Source organism: Dendropsophus ebraccatus, chromosome 8, assembly GCF_027789765.1.
Source record: "Dendropsophus ebraccatus isolate aDenEbr1 chromosome 8, aDenEbr1.pat, whole genome shotgun sequence".
In the NCBI taxonomy this organism is placed as follows: Eukaryota; Metazoa; Chordata; class Amphibia; order Anura; family Hylidae; genus Dendropsophus; species Dendropsophus ebraccatus.
This window is the reverse complement of record NC_091461.1, coordinates 124880613-124907679: the sequence shown is the minus strand read 5'-3', so window position 1 is coordinate 124907679 and position 27067 is coordinate 124880613. Positions and strand designations below refer to the sequence as shown.

The following is a 27067-nucleotide window of genomic DNA, read 5'->3' as shown; positions in this document are numbered from 1 at the left end:
GCGGGACACGGGAAGGGGGCCATTCACATAAATAACACACATTACAAAGTTGTATAACTTTGTAATGTGTGTTATTTTGTGAATAAATGTTTACCGCCGCACTACCCCTTTAAAACCTAATCTCACTATTTTAGGGTAAAGAGGGTCTATAAAGAATTGTCTCCAACTTAGCAAATCATTGTTTTCTTTATTTCATGCGGGATTACGATTAGTGATAGACTTCGTAGAGATACAAGATTATAAAGAGCCATGAATAAGGACTGTCGAGTTCGAAACGTGTCGCGATTTTAAAGTCACTACAATAAAATTGTATATATATATATATATATATATATATATATATATATATATATATATATATATATATAATATATATATATATTTATACAGTATATGCATGTGGGAATGGGATGGGGATACTCCTTTACCACTTCCTTTCCTACAGGTATATACTATATCATATATAATGGGGTTACCCCTGTATCCTGATCCCTACAGGTATATACTATATTATATATGATGGGAATCCCCCTCTATCCTGATCCCTACAGGTATATACTATATTATATATGATGGGAATCCCCCTGTATCCTGATCCCTACAGGTATATACTATATCATATATAATGGGGTTACCCCTGTATCCTGATGCCTACAGGTATATACTATATTATATATGATGGGAATCCCCCTGTATCCTGATCCCTACAGGTATATACTATATCATATATAATGGGGTTACCCCTGTATCCTGATGCCTACAGGTATATACTATATTATATATGATGGGGTTACGGTCCCTCTATCCTGATCCCTACAGGTATATACTATATTATATATGATGGGGTTACCCCTGTATCCTGATCCCTACAGGTATATACTATATTATATATGATGGGGTTACCCCTGTATCCTGATCCTTACAGGTATATACTATATTATATATGATGGAAATCCCCCTCTATCCTGATCCCTACAGGTATATATTATATTATATAGGACGGGATTACCCCTCTATCCTGATCTTTACAGGTATATACTATATTATATATGATGGGGTTACCCCTGTATCCTGATCCCTACAGGTATATACTATATTATATATGATGGGAATCCCCCTGTATCCTGATCCCTACAGGTATATACTATATTATATATGACGGGATTACCCCTCTATCCTGATCTTTACAGGTATATACTATATAATGGGGGTACTGGGCCACCGGGGGGCCGGGGAAATCCCCGGTGGGCCCCGAGCTGGAGAGTGGGCCCCGCCCCCCCTGTCATGGGATGCAGGGCTGGAGACTGCAGCAATGTGGTCTGCAGCCGGGGCCCCGTGCTCCCGGGGGGTCCACTTGGTCGCCGGGTGCCGCACCTTCCTTTTTAACTGGAAGCAATTGCAACAATCGCTTCCAGTTAAATGTAGTGTGCTGATTGACAGCGCGAGAAGCCATAGGCTTCCCGCGCTGTCAATCACTCTTGTGACCGCAAGCAGCGTTTGCTTGCGATCACAAGAGTGTCAGTGTTACCTCCGCCCCCCGCCCCCGACAGATCCGCAGCATCCTGGGGAAGTCCCGGACAGCACGTCGCCTCTGAGTTCAGTGTGCGCTGCGGCGGCTGGGACTTCCGGCTGGGAGCGCCGCGCACACAGAGCTCAGAGGCGACGTGCTGCCCGGGACTTCACCAGGATGCGGCTGATGTGAAGATAGAAGAAGACACCCGCGACCGACGGGGGAGCGTGTTGTAAGGTGAGTTGTTGGGTTTTTTTTTCAGAGGGGGACAACAGAAGGGGGCTATATAGGGGGGAGAACAACAGAAGGGGGCTATATAGGGGGGAGAACAACAGAAGGGGGCTATATGGGGGGGAGAACAACAGAAGGGGGGCTATATATGGGGGTGGAAAACAGAAGGGGGCTATATAGGGGGGTGAACAACAGAAGGGGGCTATATAGGGGGGTGAACAACAGAAGGGGGCTATATAGGGGGGTGAACAACAGAAGGGGGCTATATAGGGGGATGGACAATGAAAGGGGGCTGCATAGAGGGATGAACAACAGAAGGGGGCTATATATGGGGGTGGACAACAGAAGGGGGCTATATGGGGATAGACAACAAAAGGGGGCTTTATAGGGGGATGGACAACAAAAGGGGGCTATATAAGGGGGTGAACAACAGAAGGGGGCTATATAGGGGGATGGACAACGAAAGGGGGCTATATAGGGGGGTGAACAACAGAAGGGGCTATATAGGGGGAGAACAACAGAAGGGGGCTATATAGGGGGGTGAACAACAGAAGGGGGCTATATAGGGGGGTGAACAACAGAAGGGGGCTATATAGGGGGGTGAACAACAGAAGGGGGCTATATAGGGGGGTGAACAACAGAAGGGGGCTATATAGGGGATGGACAACAAAAGGGGGCCATCTATATGGGGGATGGGTAACATAAGGGGCTATCTATATGGGGGTGGGCAACATAAGGGGGCTATCTATATGGGGGATGGATAACACAGGGGAGCCATTTATAAGGGGGACAAAATAGGGGTGCCATTTATAAGGGAGACAACACGGGGGGGGGTATGCAATAGGGCATGCACAGAGGGGGTCATATACTATAGGGCAGTGATAGGGAACCTTGGCTCTCCAGCTGTTGCAAAACGACAGCTTTAGCTTTGGCTGTCCAGGCATGATGGGAGTTGTAGTCTTGCAACAGCTGGAGAGCCAAGGTTCCATACCCCTGATATAGGGGATGCACATAGGTTGTCATCTACTATAGGGGGACTGCGCATAGGGGGATTTCTACTATAGTAGATGCACATGGGGCCATCTATATGGAAGACTGAACAAGGGACCATATATAAGGTGTCTACAGAGAGGGGGGTATATATATATATATATATATATATATATATATATATATATATATATATATATTACATAGTGTCAGGGCTACCCACTGAAAGAGGGAGTAAAGGGGCCAATACAGATGTGCAGTGTGTATAGAGATGAGGATGGTGCCAGAATGAGGAGCCTAATATGTTTCTCTGGCAGATTCTGTGGGTTCGTGGCTCGGAGAAGTTCTCATAACGGCCCAGGACAGATGGAGAAGAAGATGAAAAGGGAAGAACTCCGATCAGAGAAGACGTCCCCTGTGAGTCACTTGATGTTACTGCCTCTATATGACTGTATGAGGTGATAGTGGTCTGTGTACAGAGGATTTTATTCAGTAACAGTGGTGGTGTTAGTCAGTATGTGGTGGTACTAGTCAGTAGCAGCGGTGGTGTTAGTATGTGTGGTATTAGTCAGTATGTGGTAGTGTTAGTCAGTATGCGGTGGTATTAGTCAGTATGTGGAGGTGTTAGTCAGTATATGGTGGTATTAGTCAGTAGCAGCGGTGGTGTTAGTATGTGGTGGTATCAAGTCAGTATGTGGTAGTGTTAGTCAGTATGTGGTGGTATTAGTGAGTAGCAGTGGTGGTGTTAGTCAGTATGCGGTGGTGTTAGTCAGTATGTGGTGGTATTAGTGAGTAGCAGTGGTGGTGTTAGTCAGTATGTGGTGGTGTTAGTCAGTATTTGGTGGTATTATTTGTTACTTGTAATCTAGTAGTGTGTTTTATTGGATTTAGTATACTGGATTTGGTCAGTAACAATATGGTGGTGATGGTTGTGGTGTGGCGGTAATGTTTCCCCCTTGTATACTGGTAATATTGGTCATAGTATACAGGATTTGGTCAACACCAGTATGTCAGTAATATGTATGGTGATAATATCTCCTATATACTGGTATTATTGGTAATATCAGTTTTGGTATACAGGATCTGATCAGTAACAGTATGGCGGTAATATGTGTGGGGATATTTGCTCTTTATATCCTGGTGTCATTGGTAGCTGTATGACTTTTGTATCTAAGTATACAGTGTTATCATGCAAAGAAAATTGTCTTATAGCCCAATTACACCGGCCAATTATCGGTAACAAGCGCTCCTAGGAAGCTCCATGTAACAGTGCCAGAGATCAGCTGACACGCAAATGCCCCATAGTCGGCTGATTTGATCTTTTGTGCGTCTGTAAAAATCATTGTTGTTGGCCGCACATCTGTGTATTCCTGCCCTGCTGATTAGCAATCGTTTGCAGCCCCATATCACACCGTGTAACTGGACCCTCATTAATGTTACCATAGATAAGTGCGGTGGCTGAAGGGTGGGCCCCAAGAAGGATTTCCCCTGGTGGGCCCAAGGCACTCCAGTCCGATGGGGTTACCCCCTGCATCCTGATCCCTACAGGTATATATTATATTATATATGACGGGATTACCCCTCTATCCTGATCTTTACAGGTATATACTATATGATGGGGGTACCCCTCTATCCTGATCCCTACTGGTATATACTATATTATATATGATGGGACTCCCCCTCTATCCTGATCCCTACAGGTATATACTATATTATATATGATGGGAATCCCCCTGTATCCTGATCCCTACAGGTATATACTATATTATATATGATGGGAATCCCCCTGTATCCTGATCCCTACAGGTATATACTATATTATATATGATGGGAATCCCCCTGTATCCTGATCCCTACAGGTATATACTATATTATATATGATGGGGTTACCCCTGTATCCTGATCCCTACAGGTATATACTATATTATATATGATGGGAATCCCCCTGTATCCTGATCCCTACAGGTATATACTATATTATATATGATGGGGTTACCCCTGTATCCTGATCCCTACAGGTATATACTATATTATATATGATGGGGTTACCCCTCGATCCTGATCCCTACAGGTATATACTATATTATATATGATGGGGATCCCTTTCTATCACTTCCTTCCCTGCCTCTTCATGTTCTTTACCCTTCTCCTTCCGCTGCCGTCCACTGCTCCCCCCTCTCCCTATCTTTTGCTGCCGGCCTCAGTTCTGGCACTTTCCCAATAATAACTCAGCCAGTAGACTCAGTTCCCGGCAGGAGATCACCGTGATTAACCTCTTCCATGCTGATCACAGTGCTAATATATGGAGGTAGATCTTTATCACTTTTGACCTCATTTTGCCCTTGCCAGGTCTCCTGGTTTTATATGAGTGATTAGAGCCGTCCAGAAATATACATCTGAGGGCAAAGAGGACGCTGGCTATACCCTGACAGATGACTGTGTGTCCACATTCATACATATAGCATTTTTATAGATATATTTAGAGAGCACGTCCGGGTCCACACTGTTTTGCTGTCCGTTCAGCGCATCCATTTTTCAATGGTTACCTTTAACGTAGACAAAAACGTGGTGAACCACTACCCTAAAAACAGGGAAAAATTGCATCTGTTTTCATCCATTTTTTTTTTTTATAAAATGGAAGTCAATGGAAAAAGGGATCCAACCAGAGGGCCCACAACTGCATCCATTTTTCCAAACGTTTTTTTTTTCCTCATAAAATGTTTGCGTTAAACGGACTGCAAAAAAACAAAAAGTAATGAAAGAAAATGAATAATTATATTATAGACTTTGGTCTGGTAAAATCATATATATGTCACGATGGGATGCCAACATCTCCGAGCGCGGGCAGGAGTCCAGGTGATGGTCTTGGACTCCTTAGTGTGGAGTATGGATCGCTTCATCTATACATGGGAAGTGTAGTCACGACCTGCGCCCGAACATCCCTGACTATAGAACTATATGGGGCCACTTATATACATTGATTTTCACTTCATAATGATACCCAGAAACTCTACAACTTGTTCTTAAAAAAAGTGCAAATAGCCTGTTAAAAGAAAAAAATGGCAAAAAGATTTCTGTGGCCTCAAAACCCAAAATTGATATTCATGTCATTTAACAAAAATTTTCAAATGTCATAGACCTGTGTGAGAAGTTATAATCGGTCAGGATCTGAGTGTTCATACACTCACCCATAGCTAGGACAAGCTGGAAGAAGAGCCTGGCAGCGCACTTCTTTCTCTTTATCACTGCAGGGGACAGATTGTATAGTAAGTCTATGGAACCCATCAAGTTTTCATTGGTCGGGGTCTCACCAATTAGGAGAATGAGTGGGGAGATGTTTGCGACGGACGTCCTTGTAAATCATCTCCATCCAGACAGGCCCATACACCTACTGGAAAGAGATCGCTAAAAGCCAGGGAATGAAATGGGCTACTACATACTCCCCCCCAGCTCGGTGAGACCCCAGTTGACCCTGCCACACATCAAAAGGATTTTTTTTTTCCCCTTGTCTGGACCTGTATGTCCTACAACCAGTACAGGCTCATGTCTGCCTGGTGTTCGTCAGGGTGGAGCACTATCCCACGCTGTAGTCTTCAGCGTTATACATATGTGACGGCTCCTGGAGCTTTGGTTACAAACAGTTAAAGTCACAATATTCAGTCTCAGAATTTCACAGCAGCCGATTCCAGTCAAAGCCATTACTAATCAGCACGGTGACATTATCGAAGCATTACGCTTCTCGTAGACACCTTCTTATCCCGCTGTAACATATGCCGCATAGCCGGCGCGCCGATATTGTTTGAACCCTCTGTAATTAGCAGTTTTCATAGATAAACGGGATCTGTCATTACTCTCCACTCACCTATTGCCGGAGCTGTCTGCTTTCTTCTCTTTAGCTCACACCGTAACCTTATGCACACATACATTATCTTTCCTTTATGTAAATTGGTAACATGACTGAAACAGATGAGGTCGACCTTCTATTAATATGATAAAAGGATAGCATGTTTTGGCTCTGTGAGATTTTGCTGACTCGGCCTTATACGTAGTGGATACCATTGCCCTTACCAAACCTTACCGGGCTCCACTGTCCAGGAAAGCTCCGATCCTATAAGTCATCCTGCCAGATCTTCTCTAAAATAATTCAGAGTAAGTAAAGTCCTAAAGGAGAAGTCCGGCCAAAGAAAAACTCTTCTTGAGACAGGGTGTGAGAACGTAATAAAAATCTGTACTTACCAGCTCCCTGACCGCCACCAGGCTCCAGTTTCTTGCAGTTTCCTAGTAGAGGAAAGTCCCAGCTCAGCCAGTCAGTAACCGCAGCAGTGTCCCACCCCAGTCACTGATCGGATGAGCGGGCATTCCTCCAGCGGGGGGCCAGGAGCGGTGAGGCAGGGATTGGTAAGTATAGATTTTTTATGTTCCCACGTCCCCCCCCATGCCTTCAGCAGATTTACTGGCAGCAGCCATACCTTTCATTGTGTGACTTTAGAAGTACTCAGCTGACAGCTACATCTTTGGGCCCATACTATAATCCACAATGTATGTTCTTCCATTCTCCAGACAGAGTGGTCATGGAGTTGGAGGATTTACCTACCATTGATAGGAGCAGCCCCCTACCATTCACATCCCAATGGAAAACCATAAAACTACACAATCCATTACAGATGGTAGAGCTTGTGTTCGTCACCAGTTTGTGTCTATTGGGACGTAGTTGGAAACGTGTTGTGATCTTGTTCTTTACTTGTAAGAAAGAAACAACCAAGAGCGCCCCCCCCCCCTGGCTTTCTTAAGGACCCTGCATTACTGACAACTATTGGTTTCAATAAATCCGGTGTAGTTCTTGGTTCCCCAGGTTGAGGTTCTGTATGGGACTGGTAGCTGCCATGTTCTCTAGCAGGTTCTGTCTCATTGCTGGGGGTCCGAGTATCCGTCTCAGGTGGCTCGTCCTCATTGTTCCGGCAGGAGAGATGCTGGTGTATGGAGAGATGCCGGTGTATGGAGAGATGCCGGTGTATGGAGAGATGCCGGTGTATGGAGAGATGGTGGTGTATGGAGAGATGCCGGTGTATGGAGAGATGGTGGTGTATGGAGAGATGGTGGTGTATGGAGAGATGGTGGTGTATGGAGAGATGGTGGTGTATGGAGAGACGCCGGTGTATGGAGAGACGCCGGTGTATGGAGAGACGCCGGTGTATGGAGAGATGCCGGTGTATGGAGAGATGGTGGTGTATGGAGAGACGCCGGTGTATGGAGAGATGGTGGTGTACGGAGAGACGCCGGTGTACGGAGAGATGCCGGTGTACGGAGAGAGATGCCGGTGTACGGAGAGAGATGCCGGTGTACGGAGAGAGACGCCGGTGTACGGAGAGACGCCGGTGTACGGAGAGACGCCGGTGTACGGAGAGACGCCGGTGTATTGCTGCGTTCCGGGACAGAATTACCTCGATCGGATTATGTACTGTGCTAATCACTCCTCCAGCCTATGTGACAGATCGCGCCGCTCAGATGGATTATGTGATATCAGAACTTTGCAGAGTTGCTCATTTGATGATTTTGATCAATTAAGAGCTAAATGAATGGATGGGAGCCCCTAATCTTATTTGTGCCGGGAGGGTAATTTCACACTTCTTTGCATTCATCCTCACAATGATTCTCATACCGCTAACAATCCTCCCGTCCCGGCCTTTGTGTGTGACACCAGATATCACCCAGAGAAGACATCCCATAGACGTTATCATGGCTTTGTGCTTAGGAATGGTTTATAGCCGCCAATGTGCGGTGAGGTGAGAAGGAATGAGGAGAGGCCGGGGCGATGGAAGAAAACACAAAGACCTTACAGAATACCGGGAAAAAAACACCTTAAAGGGGAACTCCGGCAATAATGCTTTTCTTTTAAATCAACTGGTGTCAGAAAGTTATACAGATTTGTAATTTACTTCTATTTAAAAGTCTCCAGTCTTCCTGTACTTATCAGCTGCTGTATGTCCTGCAGGAAGTGGTGTATTCTCTCCAGTCTGACACAGTGCTCTCTGCTGCCACCTCTGTCCATGTCAGGAACTGTCCAGAGCAGGAGAGGTTTTCTATGGGGATTTGCTGCTGCTCTGGACATTTCCTGACATGGACAGAGGTGGCAGCAGAGAGCACTGTGTCAGACTGGAGAGAATACACCACTTCCTGCAGGACATACAGCAGCTAATAAGTACTGGAAGACTGGAGAGAATACACCACTTCCTGCAGGACATACGACAGCTGATAAGTCCTGGAAGACTGGAGATTTTTAAATAGAAGTAAATTACAAATTTATATAACTTTCTGATACCAGGTGATATGGAAGAATGGAAGTGAATAGAAAAACAGATCAAGACAGATGCACACAAATGCATCGTTTTTTTAATCCGTTTTTCATCCGTTTTTGCATAGAACAGGTTGCAAATACACAGCATGCACCCAGCCTAAGTAAGTGATCGGTGATATCCCAGCCAAGGTCCATGCACACCGGGGTGCCACATACAGTAAGGTAAAAAAGAGACAGCGCTCCATAGTATACAGCAGGCCCTTACACCAAAATGTAATGGCCTCACCTGCGGCCTCTCCTCTCCTGCGGCCTCTCCTCTCCTGCGGCCTCTCCTCTCCTGCGGCCTCTCCTCATCTCCAGCCTTTGCTCACGCCTGGGCCTTTCCGCACCCCCGGGCCTCTCCTCACCCCCCGGGCCTCTCCTGAACTCCGGCCTCTCCTCACCCCCGGGCCTCTCCTGAACTCCGGCCTCTCCTCACCCCCGGGCCTCTCCTGAACTCCGGCCTCTCCTCACCCCCGGGCCTCTCCTCACCTCCGGCATCTCCTCAGACCTGGGCACATCTGAGCTCAGAGCCAGTAGGTTCAAGCTACACTTTATGCCCCTTGCCCTGTGTTTTCCTCTTCTGCCATTCACCTATCCACCCAGGGGCAGATGTGGAAAATGTTTTTCCGCGCAGTCACCTATCTGTTCCGACCACAATCATTGGGGATGCCCCCATGTATAGGATACGCCCCCATGTATAGCACATGCCACATATATATAGGATATGCCCCCATGTATAGGATACGCCCCCATGTATAGGATGTGCCCCCATGTATAGGATATGCCCCCATGTATAGGATACGCCCCCATGTATAGGATATGCCCCCATGTATAGGATACGACCCCATGTATAGGATATGCCCCCATGTATAGGATATGCCCCCATGTATAGGATACGACCCCATGTATAGGATATGCCCCCATGTATAGGATACGCCCCCATGTATAGGATATGCCCCCATGTATAGGATACGCCCCCATGTATAGGATATGCCCCCATGTATAGGATACGACCCCATGTATAGGATATGCCCCCATGTATAGGATATGCCTCCATGTATAGGATATGCCCCCATGTATAGGATATGCCCCCATGTATAGGATACGCCCCCATGTATAGGATACGCCCCCATGTATAGGATACGCCCCCATGTATAGGATACGCCCCATGTATAGGATACGCCCCCATGTATAGGATATGCCCCCGACTATAGGATATGCCCCCATGTATAGGATACGCCCCCATGTATAGGATATGCCCCCATGTATAGGATATGCCTCCATGTATAGGATACGCCCCCGACTATAGGATACGCCCCCATGTATAGGATACGCCCCCATGTATAGGATACGCCTCCATGTATAGGATATGCCCCCATGTATAGGATACGCCCCCATGTATAGGATACGCCCCCATGTATAGGATACGCCCCCATGTATAGGATACGCCTCCATGTATAGGATACGCCCCCATGTATAGGATATGCCCCCATGTATAGGATACGCCCCCATGTATAGGATACGCCCCCATGTATAGGATACGCCCCAATGTATAGGATACGCCCCAATGTATAGGATACGCCCCCATGTATAGGATACGCCCCCATGTATAGGATATGCCCCCATGTATAGGATATGCCCCCATGTATAGGATATGCCCCAAGTATAGGATACGCCCCCATGTATAGGATACGCCCCAATGTATAGGATACGCCCCCATGTATAGGATACGCCCCCATGTATAGGATACGCCCCCATGTATAGGATACGCCCCCATGTATAGGATACGCCCCCATGTATAGGATACGCCCCCATGTATAGGATACGGCACTTCCAGAAGAAGCAGCTAGGGAAGTTGATGTTTTTGGAGCAGGAAGCGTCAGGTGTCTGGTGACCGGCGACCATCAGACGAGTGAGAGTCTCTCCGAAGCGGCCGGGCTCGGGCAGCTCCCGTCAGGCAGTGGTTGTTACCTACTAGAGATGGACACAACTGGAGTCCGGACAAACCCCGGAAGTCTCTGTATTTGATTCCCAGTGGCTGAAGAAGTCGGATGTCGCCCATGGGAGTCCGGGAAATATCCAGTTATCGAGCAGATAGTTACGCTCATCTCTAGTATGTAAGAGAGGCGAGTGCCCCGGACAGTACACGGGGCCGGGATCCTCTCATCCATTCACCGAGAGTCAGAGCCTGAATACAGACACTCACCATACTGACGGCTCGGCTTCTATTTCTGTGTTATTTTCCTTGATGCTCCTGGGATATCAGGCAGAACGTACAGCAGGAGCTCTCACCTTCCCAGCATGTGCCATTGATAAGAGCGGAGCCCCCCGGGCCCCGGGATGTGACTGCTGCCTACGCTCCTCGTCTACATCTAAGCTCTCAGCCATTAATATTTATAGAAGATCATTAGTTTTAGCTGCTTGTCGGAGCTCCTCAACTCCACGCGTCTCCACCATAACCTCCCAGCAGATGGGACCCGAGTTCATGAACTTGAAATATTCCTTGAAGTAAATGTAAACATTAGAAGTTCCGGTATTAATAATCATGATTTATATCAATTTTTAAAAGTTCTTCAATCTTCAGAGCTGAACTCGGAAACACTCGGCAGCAACGTGATGAATAAACGGAGCGCAGATCTGTGGGGTCCTGGAGGTCGATCACCCAATGATCAGTACGTTAGACCCTGTTCTATAGATGGGAGATAAATAACACACATAGCAATACTCCATTAAGGAGCCAATGGTGCAAATAAACTGGCAGATTTGCAATATACTTTCTCTATTCATTTATTTATTTGTTTATTTAGTTTTCTATGTTTATATTAAAATTATACATGCGGCCACTAGGTGTCTCCCTTCCTGTCACACTGCGCTCCATGCAGCCACTAGGTGTCTCCCTTCCTGTCACACTGCGCTCCATGCGGCCACTACAAGCACTAGGAGCCACATGGAGCCCAGTGTGAAAGGAAGGGAGACACCTAGTGGCCGCATGGAGAGCAGTGTGACAGGAAGGGAGACTCCTAGTGGCCGCATGGAGCGCAGTGTGACAGGAAGGGAGACACCTAGTGGCCGCATGGAGCCCAGTGTGATAGAAAGGGAGACACCTAGTGGCCGCATGGAGCGCAATGTGACAGGAAGGGAGACTCCTAGTGGCCGCATGGAGCGCAGTGTGACAGGAAGGGAGACCCTAGTGGCCGCATGGAGCGCAGTGTGACAGGAAGGGAGACACCTAGTGGCCGCATGGAGCGCAATGTGACAGGAAGGGAGACTCCTAGTGGCCGCATGGAGCAGTGTGACAGGAAGGGAGACAGGTAGTGGCCGCATGGAGCACAGTGTGACAGGAAGGGAGACACCTAGTGGCCGCATGGAGCAGTGTGACAGGAAGGGAGACACCTAGTGGCCGCATGGAGCAGTGTGACAGGAAGGGAGACACCTAGTGGCCGCATGGAGTGCAGTGTGACAGGAAGGGAGACACCTAGTGGCCGCATGGAGCGCAGTGTGACAGGAAGGGAGACACCTAGTGGACGCATGAAGCGCAGTGTGACAGGAAGGGAGACACCTAGTGGCCGCATGGAGCAGTGTGACAGGAAGGGAGACACCTAGTGGCCGCATGGAGCGCAGTGTGACAGGAAGGGAGACACCTAGTGGCCGCATGGAGCGCAGTGTGACAGGAAGGGAGACACCTAGTGACCGCATGGAGCGCAGTGTGACAGGAAGGGAGACACCAAGTGGCCGCATGGAGCTCAGTGTGACAGGAAGGGAGACACCTAATGGCCGCATGGAGCGCAGTGTGACAGGAAGGGAGACACCTAGTGGCCGCATGGAGCAGTGTGACAGGAAGGGAGACACCTAGTGGCCGCATGGAGTGCAGCGTGACAGGGAGAGAGACACCTAGTGGCCGCATGGAGCGCAGTGTGACAGGAAGGGAGACACCTAGTGGCCGCATGGAGCGCAGTGTGACAGGAAGGGAGACACCTAGTGGCCGCATGGAGCAGTGTGACAGGAAGGGAGACACCTAGTGGCCGCATGGAGCGCAGTGTGACAGGAAGCGAGACACCTAGTGGCCGCATGGAGCAGTGTGACAGGGAGACACCTAGTGGCCACATGGAGCGCAGTGTGACAGGAAGGAAGACACCTAGTTGCCGCATGGAGCGCAGTGTGACAGGAAAGGCGACACCTAGTGGCCGCATGGAGCAGTGTCACAGGAAGGGAGACACCTAGTGGCCGCATGGAGCGCAGTGTGACAAGGAGACAACTAGTGGCCGCATGGAGCAGTGTCACAGGAAGGGAGACACCTAGTGGCCGCATGGAGCGCAGTGTGACAGGAAGGAAGACACCTAGTGGCCGCATGGAGCGCAGTGTGACTGTAAGGGAGACACCTAGTGGCCGCATGGAGCCCAGTGTGACAGGAAGGGAGACACCTAGTGGCCGCATGGAGCGCAGTGTGACAGGAAGGGAGACACCTAATGGCCGCATGGAGCGCAGTGTGACAGGAAGGGAGACACCTAGTGGTTGCATGGAGCAGTCTGACAGGAAGGGAGACACCTAGTGGCCGCATGGAGCGCAGTCTGACAGGAAGGGAGACACCTAGTGGTTGCATGGAGCAGTCTGACAGGAAGGGAGACACCTAGTGGCCGCATGGAGCAGTCTGACAGGAAGGGAGATGCCTAGTGGCCGCACGGAGCAGTGTGACAGGAAGGGAGACACCTAGTGGCCGCATGGAGCGCAGTGTGACAGGAAGGGAGACACCTAGTGGCCGCATGGAGCGCAGTGTGACAGGAAGGGAGACACCTAGTGGCCGCATGGAGCAGTGTGACGGGAAGGGAGACACCTAGTGGCCGCATGGAGCCCAGAATGACAGGAAGGGAGACACCTAGTGGCCGCATGCAGGGCCGGTTTTAGACAAAATGTGGCCCTGGGCAAAGTTGAAGGTGGGGCCCCAAATGCTAAAACATTGTAGCAGCAATTTAAGGTCCCGATACTTTTTTGTCAGCGGTTGGCGCGCTGCTCGAGGTGGGGTGATCTTCTGTGTCCTTAAATAAGACCCCTCTGTGCCTCCATAGTACATATAGTCGGTATCCCTCTGTAGGTAATTCTTCTGGTAGTTACCTCCACCACCCAGTATGTAGTATCCACCAATATAGGAGGCATCTCACTGTAGGTTTTACACCTGTTAGCTAGCCCCCTGATAGTTGCCCCCTCAGCAGATAGCAGCTCCCCTGATAGTTACCCCCCCCCCCCAGCACATAGCATCTCCCCTGTTCCCCCCCCCCCCAGCACATAGCATCTCCCCTGTTCCCCCCCCCCCCAGCACATAGCATCTCCCCTGTTCCCCCCCCCCCCCCCCCCCCCCAGCACATAGCATCTCCCCTGTTCCCCCCCCCCCCCAGCACATAGCATCTCCACTGATAGTTGCCCCCTCAGCAGATAGCATCTCCACTGATAGTTAAATGCCCCCCCGCCCCCAGCACATAGCATCTCCTAGGGCTGGGGTGATGTGGGCAAAAAATAAAATCTCGTTTTTTCTTTTCTCGATTTTTTTTATTTATTTTTTGATGGGTGTAGTAGTATAGGCATAGTGGATAAGGGGTGTAGCAATAGTAGAAGCATATAAGATGAGGGGTGTAGTAGTAGATAAGGGGAGTAGCAGTTTTGGGAGTAGTAGTAGTATCAGGAGTGGAGGTAATAATAGCAATGGTAGTAGAGCAGTATTGGGGGTAGTAGTAGAGCAATATTGGGGGTAGTAGTAGAGCAGTATTAGGGGTAGTAGTAGAGTAGTATTGGGAGTAGTATTGGGGGTAGTAGTAGGGCAGTATGGTGGTAGTAGTATAGCAGTATTGGGGGTAGTAGTAGAGCAGTATTAGGAGTAGTATTGGGGGTAGTAGTAGGGCAGTATGGGGGTAGTAGTAGAGCAGTATTGGGGGTAGTAGTAGAGCAGTATTAGGAGTAGTAGTAGGGCAGTATTGGGAGTAGTAGTAGAGCAGTATTAGGAGTAGTATTGGGGTAGTAGTAGGGCAGTATTTGTGGTAGTAGTAGAGCAGTATTGGGAGTAGTATTGGGGGTAATAGTAGGGCACTATTGGGGGTAGTAGTAGAGCAGTATTAGGAGTAGTATTGATGGGGGTAGTAGTAGGGCACTATTGGGGGTAGTAGTAGGGCAGTATTAGGAGTAGTATTGAGAGTAGTAGTAGAGCAGTATTAGAAGTAGTATTGGGGGTAGTAGTAGGGCAGTATTAGGAGTAGTATTGGGGGTAATAGTAGGGCACTATTGGGGGTAGTAGTAGAGCAATATTAGGAGTAGTATTGGGGGTAGTAGTAGGGCACTACTGGGGGTAGTAGTAGGGCAGTATTAGGAGTAGTATTGGGGTAGTAGTAAGGCACTATTGGGGGTAGTAGTAGAGCAGTATTAGGAGTAGTATTGATGGTGGTAGTAGTAGGGCACTATTGGGGGTAGTAGTAGAGCAGTATTAGGAGTAGTATTGGGGGTAATAGTAGAGCAGTATTAGGAGTAGTATTGGGGTAGTAGTAGGGCAGTATTAGGAGTAGTATTGGGGTAGTAGTAGGGCACTATTGGGGGTAGTAGTAGAGCAGTATTAGGAGTAGTATTGGGGTAGTAGTAGGGCACTATTGGGGGTAATAGTAGGGCAGTATTAGGAGTAGTATTGGGGGTAGTAGTAGGGCAGTATTAGGAGTAGTATTGGGGGTAGTAGTAGAGCAGTATTAGGAGTAGTATTGGGGGTAGTAGTAGGGCAGTATTAGGAGTAGTATTGGGGGTAGTAGTAGAGCAGTATTAGGAGTAGTATTGGGGGTAGTAGTAGGGCAGTATTAGGAGTAGTATTGGGGGTAATAGTAGAGCAGTATTAGGAGTAGTATTGGGGGTAGTAGTAGAGCAGAGGAGAGATATGGGGGTACTTTATCATACAGGATACTGTGTGATTCAGCACCCACCTCCATCATGTACTGCTCAGGGCCTGGTGCCCATAGATACAGAGGGAGGAGGGCCCTGAACAGTATATGGTGGAAGGGGGGACTGCATCATACAAGATCCCCTGCCCCCTTCCTGTATACTGTTCGCTAGGCTAGTATATGGGGAGGGGGTTACTGTTTTATAAAGACACCCGAGGCTCCGCCCACCCGCGGCCGTAAGCACCGCCCCCTGGCTGCAAGTCCCGCCCCCAGTCTCCGTGACCCTCTAACCCCCCCCCCCCCTCCCTATTTCTTTACCTGGGCTTGCCGTTCCTCCTCTTCTGTAGGGCACAGGCAGCTCTGCAGGAGGGGCGCTCCGTCCTCACAGCTCAGCTCCTTCGTTCATTAGTGGAGCAGGGGAGCTGCTTGTGCTGCTCTGCTTCCTGCTCCACTAATGAAGGAAGGAGCTAGGGGGCCCCTGGGGGATGGGGGCCCTGGGCAAGTGCCTACTTTGCCCCCCCCTAACGCCGGCCCTGGCCGCATGGAGCGTAGTGTGACAGGAAGGGAGACACCTAGTGGCCGCATGGAGCCCAGTATGACAGGAAGGGAGACACCTAGTGGCCGCATGGAGCGCAGTGTGACAGGAAGGGAGACACCTAGTGGCCGCATGGAGCAGTGTGACAGGAATGGAGACCCTAGTGGCCGCATGGAGCAGTGTGACAGGAAGGGAGACACCTAGTGGCCGCATGGAGCGCAGTGTGACAGGAAGGGAGACACCTAGTGGCCGCATGGAGCGTAGTGTGACAGGAAGGGAGACACCTAGTGGCCGCACGGAGCAGTGTGACAGGAAGGGAGACACCTAGTGGACGCATGGAGCGCAGTGTGACAGGAAGGGAGACAACTAGTGACCGCATGGAGCAGTGTGACAGGAAGGGAGACACCTAGTGGCCGCATGGAGCCCAGTGTGACAGGAAGGGAGACACCTAGTGGCCGCATGGAGCGCAGTGTGACAAGGAGACAACTAGTGGCCGCATGGAGCAGTGTCACAGGAAGGGAGACACCTAGTGGCCGCATGGAGCGCAGTGTGACAGGAAGGGAGACCCTAGTGGCCGCATGGAGCGCAGTGTGACAGGAAGGGAGACACCTAGTGGCCGCATGGAACGCAGTGTGACAGGAAGGGAGACAACTAGTGACCGCATGGAGCAGTGTGACAGGAAGGGAGACACCTAGTGGCCGCATGGCGAGCAGTGTGACAGGAAGGGAGACACCTAGTGGCCGCATGGAGCGCAGTGTGACGGGAAGGGAGACACCTAGTGGCCGCATGGAGCGAAGTGTGACGGGAAGGGAGACACCTAGTGGCCGCATGGAGCGCAGTGTGACGGGAAGGGAGACTTCTAGTGGCCGCATGGAGCGCAGTGTGACGGGAAGGGAGACACCTAGTGGCCGCATGGAGCAGTGTCACAGGAAGGGAGACACCTAGTGGCCGCATGGAGCGCAGTGTGACAGGAAGGGAGACACCTAGTGGCCGCATGGAGCGCAGTGTGACAGGAAGGGAGACACCTAGTGGCCACATGGAGCGCAGTGTGACAGGAAGGGAGACACCTAGTGGCCACATGGAGCTCAGTGTGACAGGAAGGGAGACACCTAGTGGCCGCACGGAGCAGTGTGACAGGGAGAGAGACACCTAGTGGCCGCATGGAGCGAAGTGTGACAGGAAGGGAGACACCTAGTGGCCGCATGGAGCAGTGTGACAGGAAGGGAGACACCTAGTGGCCGCATGGAGCAGTGTGACAGGAAGGGAGACACCTAGTGGCCGCATGGAGCAGTGTGACAGGAAGGGAGACACCTAGTGGCCGCATGGAGCGCAGTGTGACGGGAAGGGAGACACCTAGTGGCCGCATGGAGCGCAGTGTGACAGGAAGGGAGACACCTAGTGGCCGCATGGAGCAGTGTACCAAGAAGGGAGACACCTAGTGGCCGCACGGAGCCCAGTGTGATAGGAAGGGAGACACCTAGTGGCCGCATGGAGCGCAGTATGACAGGAAGGGAGACACCTAGTGGCCGCACGGAGCAGTGTGACAGGAAGGGAGGCACCTAGTGGCCGCATGGAGCAGTGTGACAGGAAGGGAGACACCTAGTGGCCGCATGGAGCAGTGTGACAGGAAGGGAGACACCTAGTGGCCGCATGGAGCGCAGTGTGACAGGAAGGGAGACACCTAGTGGCCGCATGGAGCAGTGTGACAAGAAGGGAGACACCTAGTGGACGCATGGAGCAGTGTGACAAGAAGGGAGACACCTAGTGGCCGCATGGAGCGCAGTGTGACAGGAAGGGAGACACCTAGTGGCCGCATGGAGCGCAGTGTGACAGGAAGGGAGACACCTAGTGGCCGCATGGAGCGCAGTGTGACAGGAAGGGAGACACCTAGTGGCCGCATGGAGCGCAGTGTGACACCTATGTACAACTAAAAAAAAAAACGTAAAAAACAAAAATAAATAAAGGGCGTATATTGCAGATCTGCTTGTGATCTCCTGCTGATTTCTTTATGCGCCGCTGCCTGTGTAGCTGCAGGAGTTCTCAGCTTTGGCGCTTTCTATCACTACGTGAATGTTTGGCGTTCTCCCTTTCATGTCGCTCTCCAGTCCGTGGCCCACGTGCATCTCACCTATAGAACAGTTATGTAACGTTCATCGCGGCCTCAGACGGGTCAGGCTGACAATTTGTTACATAATATTACCGCTCCGGCCTGGATCCCGCGTATAGCGATGAATACGGAGCCGTATACACCTCTCATCTCTGTGATGTCGCTGTCACTGATCCTTCTGTACTGAACACTTCTCATTCTTGCTGCATTCAGTCCTGTCAGCGCTAACACATACAATGCAGATATATAAGCAGGTATATAGCAGGTATATAGCAGGTATATAGCAGGTATATAAGCAGATATATAAGAAGGTATATAGCAGGTATATAAGCCGATATATAAGCAGATATATAGCAGGTATATAAGCAGATATATAAGAAGGTATATAGCAGGTGTATAGCAGGTATATAAGCAGTTATATAGCAGGTATATAAGCCGATATATAAGCAGGTATATAGCAGGTATATAAGCAGATATATAAGAAGGTATATAGCAGGTGTATAGCAGGTATATAAGCAGGTATATAGCAGGTATATAAGCAGATATATAAGCAGGTATATAAGCAGATATATAGGCAGGTATATAGCAGATATATAAGCAGGTATATAAGCAGGTATATAGCAGATGTATAAGCAGGTATGTAGCAGATATTTAACCAGATAAATAAGCAGGTGTATAGCAGATATATAAGCAGGTATATAGCAGTCATTTAAGCAGGTATATGGCAGGTATATAAGCATATATATAGCAGGTATATAGCAGATATATTAGCAGGTATATAAGCAGGTATATAGCCGGTATATAAGCAGGTATATGGCAGGTATATAGCAGATATATAAGCAGGTATATAGCAGGTATATAAGCAGGTATATGGCAGGTATATAGCAGATATATAAGCAAATATATAAGCAGGTATATAGCATGTATATAGCAGGTATATAAACAGGTATATAGCAGGTATATAAACAGGTATATAGCAGGTATATAGCAGATATATAAGCATGTATATAAGCAGGTAAATAAGCAGGTATATAGCAGGTATATAAGCAGATATATTAGCAGGTATATAGCATGTATATAGCAGGTATATAAGCAGGTATATGGCAGGTATATATCAGATATATAAGCAGGTATATAAGCATGTATATAGCATATATATAGCATGTATATAGCAGGTATATAAACAGGTATATAGCAGATATATAAGCATGTATATAAGCAGGTAAATAAGCAGATATATTAGCAGGTATATAGCAGGTATATAAGCAGGTATATAAGCAGGTATATAGCATGTATATAGCAGGTATATAAGCAGGTATATAGCATGTATATAGCAGGTATATAGCAGATATATAAGCAGGTATATAGCAGGTATGAAGCAGGTATATGGCAGGTATATAGCAGATATATAAGCAGGTATATAGCAGGTATATAGCATGTATATAGCAGGTATATAGAAGATATATAAGCAGATATATAAGCAGGTATATAGCATGTATATAACAGGTATATAGCAAATATATAAGCAGGTATATAGCAGATATATAAGCACGTATATAGCAGGTATATATCAGATATATAAGCAGGTATATATCAGATATATAAGCATGTATATAAGCAGGTATATAGCAGGTATATAAGCAGGTAAGCAGGTATATAGCATGTATATAGCAGATATATAGGCACGTATATAGCAGGTATATAGCATGTATATAGCAGATATATAGGCAGGTATATATCAGATATATAAGCATGTATATAAGCATATATATATAGCAGGTATATAAGCAGGTAAGCAGGTATATAGCATGTATATAGCAGATATATAAGCAGGTATATTGTAAGTATATATCAGATATTTAAGCAGGTATATAAGCAGGTATATAGCATGCATATGGCAGGTATATAAGCAGGTATATAGCATGTATATAGCAGGTATATAGCAGGTATATATCAGATATATAAGCATGTACTGTAAATAAGCAGGTATATAGCAGATATATAAGCAGGTATATAGCATGTATATAGCAGGTATATAGAAGATATATAAGCAGGTATATAAGCAGGTATATAGCATGTATATAACAGGTATATAGCAGATATATAAGCAGATATATAAGCAGGTATATAGCAGGTATATAGCAGATATATAAGCAGGTATATAGCAGGTATATATCAGATATATAAGCAGGTATATAGCAGGTATATAGCAGGTAAATAAGCAGGTATATAAGCAGGTATATTAGCATGTATATAGCAGGTATATAGCAGGTATATAGCATGTATATAGCAGGTATATAAGCAGGTATATAGCAGATATATAAGCATGTACTGTATATAAGCAGGTATATAGCAGGTAAATAAGCAGGTATATAAGCACAATATATATCTGTTACTATTGGACCTTCTGGATCAGCAGCGAGAGCCTCTGCTAATCTGTAATGTCAGGTCTCCATGAATACAGCCAGATGGTGATCCATGGAGATCCAACCTTCCAGATTAGCAGAGGCTCTCGCTGCTGATCGGTCGGTCCGCACGCTGCTGGTTTTATCATTGAAACTGAATTCACTTTGCTTCATCATTCACTGGACTTCATTAAAGATGGAGAACTTATAAGAATGAATATTCCCATCCCTGATGAGGAAACAAGTGTAGTACCAAAAGCTAAAGATGCGTAAACACCAGAGAAAGTCTATGATACATGAAGACCCTCAAATAGCCACATTACTGTATAACCAAACCCAGTGATGTTCATCTCACTATGGGCTTCCTCAGGGGGTTCGGCTTCCTCAGGGGATTTGGCCTTTCAGGGTATTCAGTTTCCTCAGGGGATTCGGCTTCCTCAGGGGGTTTGGCTTCCTTAGGGGATTTGGCTTCCTCAGGGGATTCAGCTTGCTCAGGGGGTTCGCCTTCCTCAGGGGATTCAGCTTCCTCAGGGGGTTTGGCTTTCTCGGGGGATTCAGTTTCCCCAGGGGGTTTGGCTTCCTCAGGGGATTCTACTTCCTCAGGGGCTTTGGCTCCTCAGGGGATTTGGCTTCTTCAGGGGATTCGGCTTCCTCAGGGGATTTAGTTTCCTCAGGGGGGTTGGCTTCCTAAGGGGATTCTGCTTCCTCAGGGGATTCTGCTTCCTCAGGGGATTCGGCTTCCTCAGGGGATTCAGTTTCCTCAGGGGGATTGGCTTCCTAAGGGGATTCTGCTTCCTCAGGGGTACCTGGGTTTGAAGTTTGGGCTCCTTTGTTCTGTAGATTACCTCTTTATGGCCTCCTGTGTCTGGGTTTATGTACATTGGATGAGCTTTTATATCTATGTGGCTTGGCTACTTATTAACAGGGAGAAAGGAAATACTTGAATGGATAACAAAATATTAAAAACGATGATGTTTCCTTCCCTGCAGGAATGGTGAACTTCAGCGAGGTGAGCGGTTATCCCTTAGTCCAGCACTGGACCGTCCGATCTGTTATGTATCACGTCCGGCTCAACCAACCAACAGTGTCTCAAGGTAAAATCTCCTCCAGAACCTTCATCCTCAAATGATTATTATACATAAGACCGATGGTTCTGCTGATCTCTCTCCCAGCTTGTTCCTTTACCGATCTGTCTGATCACCAGCAACAGAATGAAAATATGAAATGTCTAAATCAATCACCAAGAGTGATAAGGGGCTGGGGGGAGGGGAGTATGGTGGAGAGGAGGGGGAGGGGGGGTATGGTGGGGAGGAGGGGGAGGTGTGATATGATCTTTCCATGGAGTTTGCACTTCAGGTACAGAAAATATCTTGGTGAATCTAACCTGCTGATAGCTGCTGTGTGTGCATGGGGTGCTAAGGATGACGGTATGTCTGTTATCTTCATCCCTTGCACCATTTCTGTGCAGTTTGTTCCGAAATGCTTGGTTCACTGGCAAATCCGCCGCCCCCCAGCACCGACCCAGCTGCCCCCCTCCATGGATTATCATTAGAAGGGGAGGTATCCCCCCCATCTATATTCATAGCGCTATGGACACTATAGAGGCTACTGGGAAGCTGACCTGTTACTATAATGATGGCACTATGGAGGCCACTGGGAAGCTGACCTGTTACTATAATGACTGCACTATGGGCACTATGGAGGCCACTGGGAAGCTGACCTGTTACTATAATGATGGCACTATGGGCACTATGGAGGCCACTGGGAAGCTGACCTGTTACTATAATGATGGCACTATGGACACTATAGAGGCTACTGGGAAGCTGACCTGTTACTATAATGATGGCACTATGGAGGCCACTGGGAAGCTGACCTGTTACTATAATGATGGCACTATGGAGGCCACTGGGAAGCTGACCTGTTACTATAATGATGGCACTATGGAGGCCACTGGGAAGCTGACCTGTTACTATAATGATGGCACTATAGAGGCCACTGGGAAGCTGACCTGTTACTATAATGATGGCACTATGGAGGCCACTGGGAAGCTGACCTGTTACTATAATGATGGCACTATGGAGGCCACTGGAAAGCTGACCTGTTACTATAATGATGGCACTATGGGCACTATGGAGGCCACTGGGAAGCTGACCTGTTACTATAATGATGGCACTATGGAGGCCACTGGGAAGCTGACCTTATAGCTGTTAGTATAATGATGGCACTATGGAGGCCACTGGGAAGCTGACCTGTTACTATAATGATGGCACTATGGAGGCCACTGGGAAGCTGACCTTATAGCTGTTAGTATAATGATGGCACTATGGAGGCCACTGGGAAGCTGACCTGTTACTATAATGATGGCACTATGGAGGCCACTGGAAAGCTGACCTGTTACTATAATGATGGCACTATGGAGGCCACTGGAAAGCTGACCTGTTACTATAATGATGGCACTATGGAGGCCACTGGAAAGCTGACCTGTTACTATAATGATGGCACTATGGAGGCCACTGGGAAGCTGACCTGTTACTATAATGATGGCACTATGGAGGCCACTGGGAAGCTGACCTGTTACTATAATGATGGCACTATGGAGGCCACTGGGAAGCTGACCTGTTACTATAATGACTGCACTATGGAGGCCACTGGGAAGCTGACCTGTTACTATAATGATGGCACTATGGAGGCCACTGGGAAGCTGACCTGTTACTATAATGATGGCACTATGGAGGCCACTGGGAAGCTGACCTGTTACTATAATGATGGCACTATGGAGGCCACTGGGAAGCTGACCTGTTACTATAATGATGGCACTATGGAGGCCACTGGGAAGCTGACCTGTTACTATAATGATGGCACTATGGAGGCCACTGGGAAGCTGACCTTATAGCTGTTAGTATAATGATGGCACTATGGGCACATCTACAGCCCTGTCCCCACCTTTCCTATTGGATTGCCATATCCAGAAGATGATTAGATTCAAACGGGAAGCATGACTTTCCGCTGTGGTCCTGGTTGCTGGGACTGGTGTTGGGCCTGCTTGTGGGTGCTGGTGTTTTGGAGGCTATTTGTCACCATGACCAGGAGCAGTAACACCCCCCACCCCCCACCCCCAGACACACCGTAACCGGACCTTGGTTAGAACTGATGTGAGGTGCAAGGTGTAAGTGCAGGTGCGGCAGCAGACAGAGGTGAGTGAACCTGCCATACTTCATTTTGTACGGGTTTACTTGAAACGGTCTTTAAATTTAGATTACAGTTGGATTCACACAGCAGCACGGACAATGTGCTCTACATAAAGAATTGGATTTGGACAAAGTAGAATTAATGTCTACTATCCAAGGTTCAAACCACAAGTATCCAGTATTGTCAATCACTATAAGGTCAATCACTATAAGGTCAATCACTATAAGGTCAATCACTATAAGAAACACAACCAATCTCCTTTACCAGATGGAGAGGACCAAGCACCGGAAATGACCAACTAACAAGTTACTACCCACTGTTAGGCTATGTTGCCAATTGCACAGAATGGGAAGTCAGGTAAGTCATGTATCAGTCAGATCCACCAAAAGTACCAATAAACCACGCCCAACGCGTTTCAAAGACCAATGTCCGTCTTATCATCAGGGGCCAGGTGGTCACAACTGCATGGTACAAATCGCAGTCATAAATTATCTTAAACATGTGTAAACAGTAATAGCAGAATCACATGTTAATTGGGATGGTGCTTCCAGTGGGGACCAAAGGTTAAAAAGTAGAATTGAGTAAAACCGAAGTGTCGATCTCTAGTTATGATAACATATTGACAAGTTTATATTAAGAAATGAACTCATAGAAAGGTAAGGGTGGACACATCTTATGATAATTGCCAGTATTGTCTGGTTTACATAGTTTGGCTAGTGAGGCCAAAATATACATGCTGGGCACTAGATATGAGCGAATCACTCATCTTAACAAAGAGAAGTGCCTAGTTTGATCAGTGCTCCGCTCATCAAGTCGGCTGGCTGTCAGCACTGCTCTGCTCCCTGCCAATCCACTCCCGGTGCCAGGGAAAAGCTGTATCCAATCCTGGGAAACTGGGAGAAGTCTCCCATGATTGGATACAGCTTTTATGGTATCCTGAGAGGAGTGGCAGGGAGCAGAGCAGCGCTGACCGCCAGCTGACTTGATAAGTGGAGCGCTGATCAAACTAGGCACTTCTCTTTGTTAAGATGAGTGATTCGCTCATCTCTAGTGCCCAGCATGTAAATTCTGGCCTCACTAGCCAAACTATGTAAACCAGACAGTACTGGCAATTCTCATAAGATGTGTCCACCCTTACCTTTCTATGAGTTCATTTCTTATTATAAACTTGTCAATATGTTTTCAGAACTAGAGATGGACACATTGGTTTTACTCATCTCTAGTCGGCACCTATTGAGTCGTCTTATTTTACCTAGAGCCTAGTCTCACCTCTAATGGCCGGCACATAAACGCGCGGCCACCAAATCTACACTGATGACCCGATCTGAAGGCTTCCCTAAGACAATAGTGCTGATAGCTGTAATAGCCTCGGGACGGATATTAGCCGCATTGAAATAAGCTGCTTACTCCGCACTCCCTGAGACATTGTCAATAAGTCCATAAGAACTGAGTGATTGGCCAGGCTTTAATGATCCCCCCGTCGCAGCCATGGCCGACCCCCGGGACCTGTGTGAAGCAAGTTCATCGCCCCTTGTCCAATCTGAATATTATTTCAGAAGATATAAAAATGCTGCATTCTCTATGGAGGAACCTAAAACCGCAATCAGCCGGTGGAAATGTCAGAGCGGCTAATTGGTGCAGTGCGGCCGGCGGATGTCATGTATCCCGACCGCCAAGGCTGCTTGATGAGGACGGGAGTTACTTGATGCAATAATCCCACTCATTAAAATTGACCTTGTGTTCTTGGATGCCGGAAAGAAAAAATATCAGTAAGAGAAGATCCGATCGATTGTAACATATTTACACCAGACACAAACATGTTATCTTTATTTCCCGCCGATCCCGGCTTTGTAGCCGCAGTAATTAGTTGTTTGCACCAAAATAAAGAGAAATAAACATCAGTTCCAGAAACTTCACTCAGATGACTTTTCGGTAACTTGGGAAGTATTTATTGTATTGTGCATTTATATAAAAACTACAATGATTTTCTGATACTGTAAGATACTCTGGATTGGGGCAAATATGTCTCCTGGAGAAGCTGCTAATCTATTCTGCACAATGGAAGATACCTTAAAGGGGATCTCTGATGTAATTAACAAATAACCAACATCCTGCTAGAGTATAGTCAGTGTGTGTCGGGCTCCGGGCTGCTGGATCACCTATGGTTATGTTTGTTGACCTTCTCTTCCATCTCTGCTGGGGATGTTAGAAACCGTTTCCCCAAGTGTAATGTCTATTCTAATAGTAACATGTAATCAGGGAGGCGCAGACATCGTGCACACAGCAGCATGAGCAATATGTAACTGTGCCCGGATCAGTGCTTGTGCAGCCCTGCAGTTCCTGACATGATCATTAGTGGCATTATCATCATTATTATCATTATTATTGATATTATTATCATAATCACTGTGATCATTATTATTATTACTATTATTATTATTGTTATTATCATTATTGTTATTATTATTGCTACTATTATTATTATGAGTATTACTACTATCATTATTATTATTATTATTGTTATTATTATTAGGGCCCGTTTACACTGCTGAAAACAGGTGGAAATCCAGAGCAGAATCCCTGCCGCAGACTCCGCTCAGAATTCTGCCTGCCTCACTGTTATGTATAGGGCGCATCCGCTCTCCACTTTCCACTGAAAGAATTGACATTTCATTCCTTTTAGCGGAGAGCCACAGAGAGCAGAGGCGCCCTATACATAACATTGAGGGAGTAAGACAGGCGGGATTCCGAGCAGAATCCACCTGTTTTCCGCTGTGTGAACGCACCCTTATTATTATTATTATTATTATTATTATTATTATTATCATCCTTTATTATTATTATTATTATTATTATCA

The 27067-nt window shown here is 47.4% G+C and overlaps 1 protein-coding gene across 1 annotated transcript in view; it reads left to right on the top strand.

Moving 5' to 3' along the window:
• ASTN1 (astrotactin 1) overlaps positions 1-27067 on the top strand; it is a 469175-nt gene that overhangs the window by 366135 nt on the left and 75973 nt on the right. Inside the window, exon 15 of the mRNA XM_069981712.1 lies at positions 22010-22114. Coding sequence (XP_069837813.1) covers positions 22010-22114 — 105 coding nt within the window. The remainder of the gene's footprint in view (positions 1-22009; positions 22115-27067) is intronic.